At 36.4% G+C, this 12,263-nt stretch overlaps 1 protein-coding gene across 1 annotated transcript; it reads left to right on the forward strand.

Annotated features, from left to right (window-relative positions):
- The first annotated feature begins 788 nt into the window (after positions 1–788).
- On the forward strand, positions 789–11,828 carry LOC104157391 (cell division cycle-associated protein 2-like). Its single transcript, XM_009694704.1, has 14 exons — positions 789–1,317; positions 1,820–1,950; positions 2,583–2,736; positions 3,560–3,756; positions 4,150–4,228; positions 5,109–5,356; positions 5,737–5,824; positions 6,348–6,568; positions 7,019–7,097; positions 7,739–7,791; positions 8,839–8,970; positions 9,702–9,891; positions 10,403–10,602; positions 10,989–11,828. The coding sequence occupies exons 1-14, from the start codon at positions 789–791 to the stop codon at positions 11,826–11,828; spliced, it is 3,141 nt and encodes a 1,046-aa protein (XP_009693006.1).
- Positions 11,829–12,263: the final 435 nt, after the last annotated feature.

The raw sequence follows: 12,263 nt of genomic DNA on the forward strand, positions 1-12,263 counted from the left end.
CAGGGGTACAAGGGGGTGAGTGCTGAGGGAACTGGGGTGCCCCGGGGAGGGGGGTACGTGCAGGGGGCCCTTCGGGGCGGGGTGCGCCCTGGGAAGGGCCGATGTTGGGCACCGATCCCTCGCACTGTCACGTCCCCTTTCCATAACCGGGTCGATGGAGGCATCGGCTTCTGGTGTGGACTTAAAAAAACAACCAAACAAACAAAAAAACAGTTGCGCACGCGGTATTTAACAGCTTAATCCGTGTTACACAAAATACAGAAAAATGCATGTGTTTGTGGGACCGAAGTTTCAGACTGTCGTTGTTGAATTCTACATGCTTAACTTAAAATCCGAGAAACTAAATGCAAAAATTGTTAACGTCTTTATTTTTCCAGTTAGTACTAAACTGCTAATACTTGTTGCAACACTTACAACAAAACAATCTTATTTTATGCTAACATGAAGCTTAGGTTTGATAAAGACTGAAAGCATAGCCTTGTGTTTCCTCACTCGTGAAACACTTCTGTTGCAGGTTTACATTTCTGTGCGTTTTTCTTCATAGTGCTGGCCTTTGTGTCCTTTCTGCGTAGCAGAGATAAGACTTCTGCAGATAAGACTTTCCCCTTCCACCACAGTGTTAAGTACCTTGTTCCAGGAAAAACCTAGGTTGGGTAGAGGTTTGAGAATGGTAGTGAACTCTTGCTCTTAACAAATACCTATTAAAATCTCTTTTTCTTTTTGATAGGTATCTGTAATTACAGGAGAGCAAAGGCTGACTGAATGTTTCTTAAAATTAATCACTAACAATGCACAGACGATCTGATATAAATGCTCCCCTGAAAGTTAAAGAAAATGAGAGTAGATATGCTGAAGAGAAGGAAGAGGCCTGTTTCCCTGATCTGTCGAAAGACCAGAAGATTTGCAAAGTTACTAAATCAAAAGTCATAAAGGCATCCAAGAAGGAGAATCTAAGTGATGTGAACCAGGCGCAGTTGCAAAAATGCACCCCGAAATACACCAAAGGCCTGGAGAAGGAATCATACCACAATAAGGAGGATGTTGTTAACTGTCAGTTTACTGAATGCTTTTCTGATACCGTGAAAGGGGATATGGCTGGTGAACCTACCTTGCCTTTGAACAGTAAGGAGAATTTTTCAAGAAGTAGGCCTGTTTCTTTGGGGAATGAATGCTACCTGACACCTAATAGGGACAAAGCAGAAGAAAAACCTGATTGTGGAATATCAGAGAAACAGAGGAAAACACCTGTTGATTTTGCAACTGTAACAATCGCTGAATTCGGGATTACTCAAGAAAGTTTTACTAAGCGATCTATAGGTAAGGCTGGAGTGACTAATGACTGTTGCCCTTCTCAGAGTGACATCTGAAGATCATCTAGTCCAACCTCTCAGCGAAAGCTTCAGTTTAGGCCCGTTCAGGTTGTCTGGCTGAGTTTGAATATGTCCAAGGATAGGACTGTGAGATGATGTTGCTATAGTTCCCTATTTAACTTTTTTCTGTCCCATTGATCAGGTGTCAATGAGTTTCACAAGGGAGTAGTAAGACAAATTCCACAAGTATTGGTAGACAGTTCCTTAACTAGCTATTGAAAATGTAGAACAAAGACAGCTCGGTGCTTGGTATATAGTTTAGTTAACTTCCTAAAAGCAAGTTAATATTTAATTTGCTTTTGGTCAGGAAGGTTTCTTGAGCCGAGCAGCTAATTTTGGATGTTTTTATAAATAGCATAAATCACTCTTAAAAGAAAAAGAAAAAAATATCATTTTCAAGCTTTAGCTATTCTTACTAAAAAAAATTTTTTTTCCTTCTCCCATTTCAGGGAATTCTCCAGCTTCATTAAAATTTAGACGAAGATCAACGATTGGGGTACGGGGTTCACCAGAAAATAACACTCTTATTCAATACCTTGCCCAACAGAGAAGCAACAGGCAAAAAGAAGCTTTTACACAGGTGAGAGTTTTTCTCAAATATCTAATGTATCGGTTTAGTTCTCCCCAGGAATCAACATATGCTGGCAGAAAGAGAAGGCAGGTCTCAGGAAGAAGCCAGTAGAAGGAATAACCATGACCTTCATTTTGTTGACTTCCCTCGGACACCTTACATTAGAATTAGAGGATATTAGAGGTGCTCTTTGTGTAGAGTTTGGACTCTTCTCCATGTCTCGCTTGCTCATATATTTTAACTTTTGTTTACCATAACCTTTACTTTCCTGCATTTGCCATTCTTGATTTTTGGGTAGTTAAAGTGTTGATAGTTCAAAATTAAGTAAATACTAGCAGAAGTGACTTGTTTTTTAATCAGACTTGTTCTTAACTCAAACTAGCATAGACTGTCAGAAAGCAAATTCTGGATATGGTCTTGAGGTACAGATTATGAAAGGCAGTAAAATTTAACAGATTTCTTGATACAGTTCCTTTTTCGCATATTTTTACTATACAACTAAAATTGCAGCCAGATTAAATACAAGATTTGCTGCTTCTCTGAGTTTGTTTTATGCTGAAGTACAAATACAAAGCAATGAAGCCCCTGTCATCTTGGGGGCAGGGGGAGGGAAAAGTCTCATGAGGTTAATTTTGTTTTAGCAGGTTAGTACTTTTAGACGTGAAAATGTCCGGTTGTTGAAGGACAAGATAGATGCCTTTCAAACATCTTTTAAATCAGTACAAGAAGCTGAAGAGAAGACTGGCTTCTCTGGACTGTCACAAGTAGATGATGCTTCCCAGGAAGCAGGCTCTTGTAAGTTGATTATATTTCTGGTCAATGATTTATCCTAAACATCAGGTCTTCCTTTAGTCCAAAAAGTACAAAACTACAGACGCTTAATATAAACCAAAAGAATCTTAGTTTATAAGGATTGACACACGGGTTTTTTTGTGTTTGGTTTGAGGGGTTTTTTTGTTTGTTTAAACCTATCTTATTTCTTAGTGCATTCTGAATAGTGGTTTCTCAGAATAACCTCCAAAGAAAAACGGAAGACTAGTATTTTTTGTGACTGTTTTCTTAGTTTTACTTTCTAGATTTATACCCTTTCATTTACGTTTCACAAAGCATTAGTGTTTTCACACTTTTTCCATGAAACTGAGAATGGTTTTTATGACAACTGGTTTTATCTGTTGTAACTGTTCTCTCTCTTGATCATGCTGTGCAGACTTTTGTTTAATAACTTTTAAGTGCAGTAATTTTAGAAGTCACATTACATTACTGTGGTGTTAACATCTTTATTTCTTAATGAAAATAGTAAGTATTGCAAAAGCAAGTCAGGGCAGTACTGTGGTAACTGTGAGAAGATGATAGTGTAAAGCATGCTTTACTTATCTGGTATTGGTGGTCTTAATAACATTTATATGAAAGGAAGTGCTTTGTTTTGAAGATTTGGTAATGTTATTTTCAAAGTAGAACTGAAAAATGCATATGTTTTCTTTTTCCTGACTAGAAAATTACCTAGCTTTTGAATCTTACCATCCTTTTGGTGAAGAAACACAAAAAGAGCACTCATTGAAAAATCTGAAGTTTGTCTTTGTGGTTTGTTTGGTTTTTGTTTTGTTTTTAGTTGATGCAGCTCAGGACAAAGTGCCTTTTACAAAAGAGCAGAACCTGGATCAGTGGAATGAAAAGTTCATATCAGATAACAGCGGAGCTGAAGAAAATTTAAGACAAAATTTGACCAACAGCACTAAGTCTGATACCAAGATCTGCACCATTTTGTCTTCATGCCAAGATGTGACTGTCACTGAACCTGCTGCTGCTGTTTCAAAGGTAGTTATGTAAGTGTGGGCAAAGAACATGGAGAAAACAAATAGCACAGCAAATCTCCCTTGTAAAGATTTTACATCTTATTATGACAAGTCAAAGGAATCAAAATCTGGCATGGATACTGATTTGTTTGGACTGACAGTGAATATAGCCTAACCTCAGCTACGGGCTGCTGGCTCTTCTGAGGCTGTGCTCAGTCATTTACGTGGAGATGTTCAGTGTGGATGCTATAAGCTGTTCTAGTCAATAAGATTATACTCTTTTCTGGTAATCACATGGAAAAACTTATTTTATTCTATTAATAAAATTTAATAGAATATAAAAATTTTTTATACACACCCACGTGTGTATATAAATTAATTTTATATATATATAATCTTGTAACTTTTTCTCTAGGAATGGGTTTATGAGGAACACAGTCCTACTGAGTTGTTGGAGTCTGTTCTAATTAGAGATATCTTAGAAACAGGCCGTGGTAAGAGGATTCATCACTCTTATAATCTTTGTTGTATTCTTAGAAGAAAGTAAAAATACTTAGAATGCTTGTAAGGAAATGTTTCACAAGCAGTCATCCCACATCTGTCATCTTGTCTAGAATTTATAATGCAATAGAAACCAGATATAACTTTGACATAAAGGCTGATGGAGGAACAACAACAACAAAAATGTACTACAAGTAATGATCTGTTCAAGTGCTGCTGCAGAAGGAGATTCAAGTCCTAGTTTTAAAACTGAATTCAGAGGTCGTTCAGTACAGCATAGCATTAAACATGTTTTTACTTAAGCACAATTCGTAGGAAGGAAGTAGCTTTTTATGAGAGAAGCTGAAATATTTGGAAGGTGGGGTAAGGCCTCTTGGGTGGTGTGTTAGCAGTTTGATTCTGATAGAAAAAGCAAGCTCAAACTGAGACACAGGCTGGGAATAATTGTTTAGAATTTTCCTTAATTTTGCTAGTCAGTGTTTTTAGGGAAAAGTATAGTTGAGTAGTTCATACCTGTGAAGGAGAAAGGGATGTTAATGTAGAGAGTCCCTTTCTGTACGTTGGAGAAGACATTTCTTTTTTTCCCACCCAATTTGCACAGATGAGAGAAAAATCCTTATGCAAATGTCTTTTCCTTCATGCAGTGCTCCCTTTTTACTTTTGTATGTTTTGTAAATTTCTCCAAATACAAAATGTAAATGTGGCACAAGAATAGGAGAAATTTGGAAACGAATGGATTTATTTTTTTTTTTTGTGATGTTGATGCACAGAATCTGTGGAGATGTGTACATTTAGAGTTCATGTTGCTAATACTAAAGTCTTCTCAATTTTACTTCAGTCTTTAATTGTCGTATCTGTCTCCTTGCTCTAAAGATTTCAGTCCTGACCACATCACTAAAGATGTTAGAAGTAATGTTACATCAGATCTAACCAGAAAGAAAGTTAGTTTTGCAGAAGAACTGAGCCTGGAAATATTTGATGAAAGCAAGCCACCTGTCACACCACCTATCACACCCCTACAAATGGGAAATACATCATTAAAGGAACATACGCAGAGTGGCTCCCATCTGCGATCTGTATTGAAGAAAACACCGATGAAGCAACTAATGGATAGCATGAAGGTTGGTTAACTGACTTACATGGAGGTACTAATACTAAGGATGAACTTCTGCAGTCGTTATTGAACTACCAGAAGTTGAATCGTGGTTAAAGATACTTTTTGACTAATTGACATGTGTTGGAAATAATTTAATGCTATCAGTGGATATCTGATTGCTGTTTGGTCATCTTGGAAGCTTTGTTTGAAGCTTTCATCTTATGAGAAGATCCATATGTCTGGTTTTGTGTTTTAGTCATTCAGAAAACAAGTAGCTTTTTTAAACAGTAGGACTGATTATAAATATTGCTTACAGAAAAAGTTATTTTCACTTTTGATTTGAACAAGGATAATATTTTAATTAAATGGTATTAAATAGATGATTGTATCACTTAAATTTGATAGGAATACTCAAACGATGCAGTTGACAGAGGAGGAGGTGAATCTCTCGCAGTCTCCAATTGTGTAAAAATCTTTGAAGCATTGCAAACAGGTCAGATTCCCCTTTTGTTTTTTAAACAGGCAGAGTATTATGTGGGATCATAAGGTTTTGCCTCTGGTAAATCTGAGGAATGATATGCAGTATCCACCACTGAAGTAGCTCATGTGTGGCATCCTGCTGCGTAAAGAGGAAAATGAGGTTGCCAAGGAAAATAATGTATGTTAAAAAAAAAATTTTAAAAAGTCCTGCACCAAAACTTCAGAAGGCCTCTAACACCAGAATAGAATCACCTGTTTTTCAAGAAATTTTACACTTGTCACCTGGAACTTGTGGAACAGCTAGTCACTTCTAGTCTTTTAATTTTTTTTTCTTCCTTAATTCTTGATACTGTAATAAAGCTATACTGAAAATTCTGGTTGAATCCACAGGACATGTAAAGGTGGTATTTTGCTGTTTGTCTGGGAGGGAGGGTGATTTTTAAGAGAATGTTAAGACCTATAAAAAGACCTTGAAAAGTCTCTGCGCTATCAAAGTTCCTAGTTCACTAAGCAGTCCACGTATTTTATTACAATAGAGAAAACTGAAAAACATAGCTCTGAAAAGCCAAAGAAGAAAAGAGTTACTTTTGGAGAAGTTCTAAGCCCAGAAATATTTGACGAAACTTTGCCTGCAAATACTCCATTGCGCAAAGGAGCAACACCAGTCCGTCATCCAGGATTACAAAGTAATAGCCCCTTTGCAAGGTCAGGTCTCATTGAAGAACCATTATGTCAGCCGAACTTTGATTGCGATGATGTAAGTTTTTTGTTGATGTGTTGTTTGGGGTTTTTTTTAACTATAGAACCAGCCTCTTAGTCTCTGTGAATGTTCAATTTTTGTTTAATTTTTTCCCTAGTCTGCTTGGTTTTGAAAAGAAATTTCTGAAATATTAAAATACAGTCTGCTTGAAGCTTTAGAATGACATTAAGAACTTTTTTATTTTTGAATTCTAAATAACATTTTGGCCTGTAGAACTATGTTTAAAGTTGTGTACTGGTAGCACATGGAATGTTTTTTGCCTTGGCTTATTCATATACTTTTGATACTGTATTTCATTTTGCCATATATAGCAAATGAGCTGCCGCATTCTTTAAGGGAAAAAAAAAAAAATCACCTAGCTGTTCCAAACACTAATGGACCAAGTGTTTGTCAATATATATCTGGTATAGCATGCTGCCAAAAAAATTTACTTTTTTTTGTTTAAAGGAATGTGTTAATCCTCTTCAAGAGTTAGTGGAGGGTCCTGTTGTTGCAGAAGATCTCTTACCTGTTGAAAATGCAGAAGGTAACCGCAACTTGTATTTTTGTCACTAGATAATGCATCTTTCTGTATCTGAAAATTGAGAGATCACATAGGGGTTGTTTGATTGTTTTTATAAAGAGGATATATTCCAATTGTGCTAAAATTTAGGTGCTCTTGCTCTCTTCTCGACATCTTTGCATTAGCTGCAGCGTTTACCTGTTGTTTAGGTTAAATTGATGTTATTTGACCGTCTGATATTTTTCTGCAAAACTGGCTGATCTAAGTAGACTTACTGCCTTAAGTAATTGGCCTTACTATCTTGATTTTGATACTGTGATTTTTATGTTTTTAGAATAGCAAGCAAGAGAACAACAAAAAAAAAAATGGAAAGGGGGTTGTGCCTGTGTATGTATGTATCTCTGAAAGCTGTTTAAGTGTCAATTATTTTGTTACCAAATCCTCACAAGTTTTGTTTTCCTCTGTTTTGTAAAGCAAGCTGGTAAATTTATTTTTTTCTTGCCATGTTTGATAGTCCTCAAGGCTAAGTTACTAGTTACTCAAGACTAAGATGACTAAACATGCTGTGCATAATGTTAGAATTTACGTGGATAATTTCCTCAAAATGTGATCAGCTTTTTGTGTTGAAACTGAATCAATATTCTTATTTTCTTCATATATAATAGCAGAAACTGACAAATCTGATATGATAAAAACTCGTTCTTCTACTAAAAAGAAGGTAAGTTTCTTTAGTGATGATGTTTGTTTTGTTTTTTTTAACTTCTTCAGGCAGAATTGTTATCTTTTATACCTCCTGATGCTTGTAAGAGTTTTTACAGCCTCAGGTCTGAGGATTGTATATATTCAGGTATATGGAAATATCTCATGTTAGTGCAGGTAATTGTCTTAAGGAAATCTCATTTTTGAGTGAAAGTGGCTTTCTAGTTATTAAAAACATTTTTATTATAGACTGATACTTACAGTTACTATTTCTATTGAATTTTACAGGAACTTTCCCAAGTAGTCTGATAAAATTTTGAAGAGATTTATTCATAGATTTTCATTCATAGAATCAGGGGCTTCGCTCACGGCAAGTGAACTTACAATCACAGAAAATTGAGGAGAATGGAAACAAAGTTTTTCTGTCTAAGTTTTCTATTTAGTTTAATTTGTTTGAGACATAGGAACATGAGATAGAGGCTAATAAAGTCAAGTTTATTCTGCAACCTGTGAATAGTTCCAGTATCACTGAAAATGGGGTTATATTCCCAAGTCCAGTGCTGAAGATCTTCAGTCTTCTTAACCTTTTTGTCTGCTAGCCATAAGGCTGACGGAATATCATACATGTGTCTCTTCTGGTTGCTGGATTTTAAGGTGCATAGAATTTATTGTACAACGAATTCTGTAAGAAGTGCTTTCAGACTACAGTGTTGTACAGTTCTGGTGTGCTTTATTGGAAGGGGAAGGCAAAAAAACCCCACGTAATATGAAAAAAGTAACCCATCTTCTCTGAAAGAAATAGCTGAAGATGAAAATTTACCATTTTCTCATTAGAATGTCCTTTTTGTACAAATAGGACTGTATTGGACTGTGTGAAGAGACTAGCTCTATAAATCTTAATTTCCAGTTGTAAGTGTCTAGCTCTTATGACCTCATATATGAAATAAGGGAAACTAATTACAATGTGATTCTTATGACTGTTGGACTGTGATGTATATTTTAAAAAAAACAAGCTTATGCATGTGCACATGCACCTCAACAACTTCAAATTCATGTTCCTCACCAGTGCAGCACCATTTCAGAGGAGACTGATTTTAGTATCTCAAGAGCCACAAATGCTGAGGATACTAACAAACCAAGAAAGAACAAGTTTCAAAGGCAGAAGAATATAACCACATCTGCCGCCAAAAAGACACAAGTAAGTGACAGCCTGCTGCAGTTGGTGAATGCTGCCTTTATGTCTCTATCCAAGTGTCTCTTATGTGTTTTACATGATTATTTTGATCTTTTGTAGTAAAGATTTTCTAAAGGGTGTTGTTTCCTGTTGCTGCCAATATTCTCTTCTTCATGCCCATCTTCTTTTCCTACACTTGCTGCCGTACTCTTCTTCCTTACTGCTTGTTAAGGCTGACTAGCAGGGTTTAAATACTTGTAGGGCAAAAAGGACCTTTATGGAGGTAAAGGGGGGTCACTTTTCAGACTTCAGGAACAGAAGATGAGTTTATGGCTCTTCTCTGAGCAAGTGTAGGCAGTAGTAGGTCTTTGAACGTGCCCAGTTATATGCTAATTAAGTATTGTAAAGGTGTGAGTCTTTTTAAAGATTTTTGCTTTCACGTATTGACAGAGAAAGTACGTATTTGTTTTCAAACTAATGAAGAATCTGTAGTTTTGAGCTGAAAGACTAATTTCTTTGACTTCTGGATTTGGTCAAATGAAACAAAAATCAGATTTCATGTTTGAAAAGTAATTCTCCTTTGCTTTGAGTTTTTAGATTAATTTGTAGATGGCAGAATGAGTGGAACCTTCACTTTAGGGGAAACAATTGTTATCTATCAAAATCCAGTGATGGTGTCACTTATTTGTTGGAAAATATTGTACAGGATCATTGTAATTACATTGTGCTCTATTCAGTCTTCTCAATCTTTTCAGAAAATAAAACGTACAGGCTATGGGAAAAGAAGAAAGAAAAAAGTAAAAAAATCTTTATATGGGGAAAGAGAGATGGCTTCTAAGAAACCTCTTCTCAGCCCTATCCCTGAAATTCCAGAGGTTTTCTCTTCCACCTCATCTCCAAACTCACCAAAGGCAAATGCACTTTTTTCAGGTAATGTGGTTTTTAGTTTTGCTTCGCCTTGCTCTTTCTGTTGCTTCTAATTTTTTATTTCAACAGTTATATAAAAAAATATGTTGATAGTTATCTTGATTTCTGTGCCTAGGTAAAGAGACCAGTACACATTTTTTACTTTTAATTGCTTCTGTAATAGTAGAGTCCAGAGGCTCAAAGGATTAATAATCTCCAACTGGATAAATTTAACTCTTGTTAGACTCCAGTGTAAAGCTGACAAAAAAAAAAAAAAAAGGCAAAAAACCCTGCTTTCTGTACTTTGACTAGATACTGATATTTTTATAATCTTTAAAACTGGTAAGTTGGGCATGAATGGTTAAGTGATGTGCGGTAGCTTTTTTTTTTTACACTAGTTATCTGGAATGGTTGTTCAGAAGGTTACTTTTATGTAAGTAAAATAATATAAAGTTTTTGTTGTAGTATTTAAAAAAAAAAAGATTTTGTACATTCACAAGTAGAGTCAAGTAACCACGTGTTTGTTCTAATTCAGAGGGTGTGCTTTTAGGTAACATCAAATCCAGGAATGCTCGCAAGGATATTCAACAGAAGCCGGTAGTTGAAAGAATGAGAGGCAAAAACATTTGTGCAGTTCATACGTATTCAAACTCTAAGGACCTGGACGTTGTAGAAGCCAGCAGCCCCAGTGATACCATGTTTCAGGTGTCAGATGGTGATCTGAAGTCTGTTTCTGGCATTCATTGTAAGGTAACTGATATGCTTAAGGATACTGCTAGAAAAACAAGTCAGAATTGTGCTTGATGTTGTTGGATCAAAAAAGTAACATTTTGGGGGAAGAAAAAAACTAGGAGTGATTGAACATTGGAACAGGCTGCCTGGAGAGGCCATGGAATCTCCATCCTTGGAAGGAGATGTCAAAACTCAACTGAACAGGGCCTCAAGCGACATAACTTTGGCCCCACATTGGAGCAGATTCCAACATGCCGGATTCTATGTGTTGGTTGGGGTTTTCTGAGAATGAGTAGACTTGGTGAGGAAGACAGTAGCATGTTCAGTTGTCAGCTGTTTGAAACCAGTTTTTTGTGGATTACGTTTTGCCTAGTTAAAAAAAAATATTATTTTTTTTTTTCCAGTTTTCAAACGTTGTGCCAGATGCAGACTGTGGTTTTCATAGATCTGATGATTTCCAACAAGGTAAAGAGACTGCATGTGTAAAAGAGGCAAAAGAAAGTGGTTCCTTGATAGAAAATGAGAAATTACAAGGAAATCTCCTAAATAAGGCAGAGCAGCTAACCGGGCTAGAATATCTGGAACAACAGGATGCTAGTACACATGAGAGTGCCAAAAGAACTCAGTGTACAGAAAAAGATTCTGTAAGAGGTAGTCCACTGAGGAGGAGAAGAAGAAGTAGTAGTGCCATCTATTTTCCTCCTGTTGAAAATTTGGAAATAACTGGAAATGATCTTCCAGTTTGTTCTTTTAATGTGGAAGAAGTCTTATCTGTTCCTCAGCTAAAAAATGACTCCTTAGAGCCTTTTGGAAGAAAGATCGATACCAGTGGCAAAAAAAGAGTGAGACGCAGCATGAGATTATATAAAGATGCAGAAATTGAAGGACTTGCATGGATTCAAGTACACAATGACATTCAAAAGAACCCTCCACTGCTAGCTTCTGCTTGCAAAACCAGGAGAAGAGTAAGCACATCTGTCCTTACACAATCTGAGAATATTCACAATAGAGAACAAAATCTCCTCCAGTTTGCAGCACCAGGGAAGGAGAACAATGACACTGTTAATCTTGCTGACGGTCATTGCAAAAGGTGGAGGAGGAAAAGCCTGTGTGTATCGACACCTCAAGAAACAAGACCTTGCTCTCAAACCCAGAAAAGGAGAATAACAAATTCTGTATGTAGGAAGGACAGAAGTAACCAAAAACGCTATGAAGAAGTAGAAATGCCTCTTGAATATAACTAACATTTAGCAAGGTTTCAGCTACCTCTGATTTTCTAAAGTGAAGGTCAGTATTAGATTCTTATGTTCTCTCTCTTAAGTACTGTTTTCTCTCTCCCACTTACATTTCCTTACTTCTTATTTCCTCATTCACTTTTTGGATAACTTAGAACTGTTTTTCCTTGTCTTGATGCTTGAAATGCTTGAAGATCAGAACTGTGTGGAAGACCTAGCTTGGCTCAGAGCACTGGTCTGGTAGACAGTCATGGCAGGTAATCAAGAGGATAAATCTTTCTCCCATGATGAACTGAATTTAACATCACCTCTTTATTGTAGTCTACATCGTTGCTTACGTGTTTTCAAAATTTAGTGCTGTCCACGGAGGAATAGCAGTTAAACACTGCTAATATTATAAAAAACTTGACGAATGATTTTTCTCTGCAACACCAAGTTTAGTCA

This window comes from Cariama cristata, unplaced genomic scaffold (assembly GCF_000690535.1).
Source record: "Cariama cristata isolate BGI_N322 unplaced genomic scaffold, ASM69053v1 scaffold15352, whole genome shotgun sequence".
Lineage (NCBI taxonomy): Eukaryota > Metazoa > Chordata > Aves > Cariamiformes > Cariamidae > Cariama > Cariama cristata.

Excerpts from the sequence above, each read along its gene's own strand:
- LOC104157391 (XM_009694704.1), top strand. The coding sequence starts at position 789 with ATGCACAGACGATCTGATATAAATGCTCCCCTGAAAGTTAAAGAAAAT. Across the intron at positions 9,892-10,402 it reads TTCAGGTAATGTGGTTTTTA|GTAACATCAAATCCAGGAAT; the intron begins GTTTTGCTTCGC and ends GTGTGCTTTTAG. Across the intron at positions 10,603-10,988 it reads TTTCTGGCATTCATTGTAAG|TTTTCAAACGTTGTGCCAGA; the intron begins GTAACTGATATG and ends TTTTTTTTCCAG.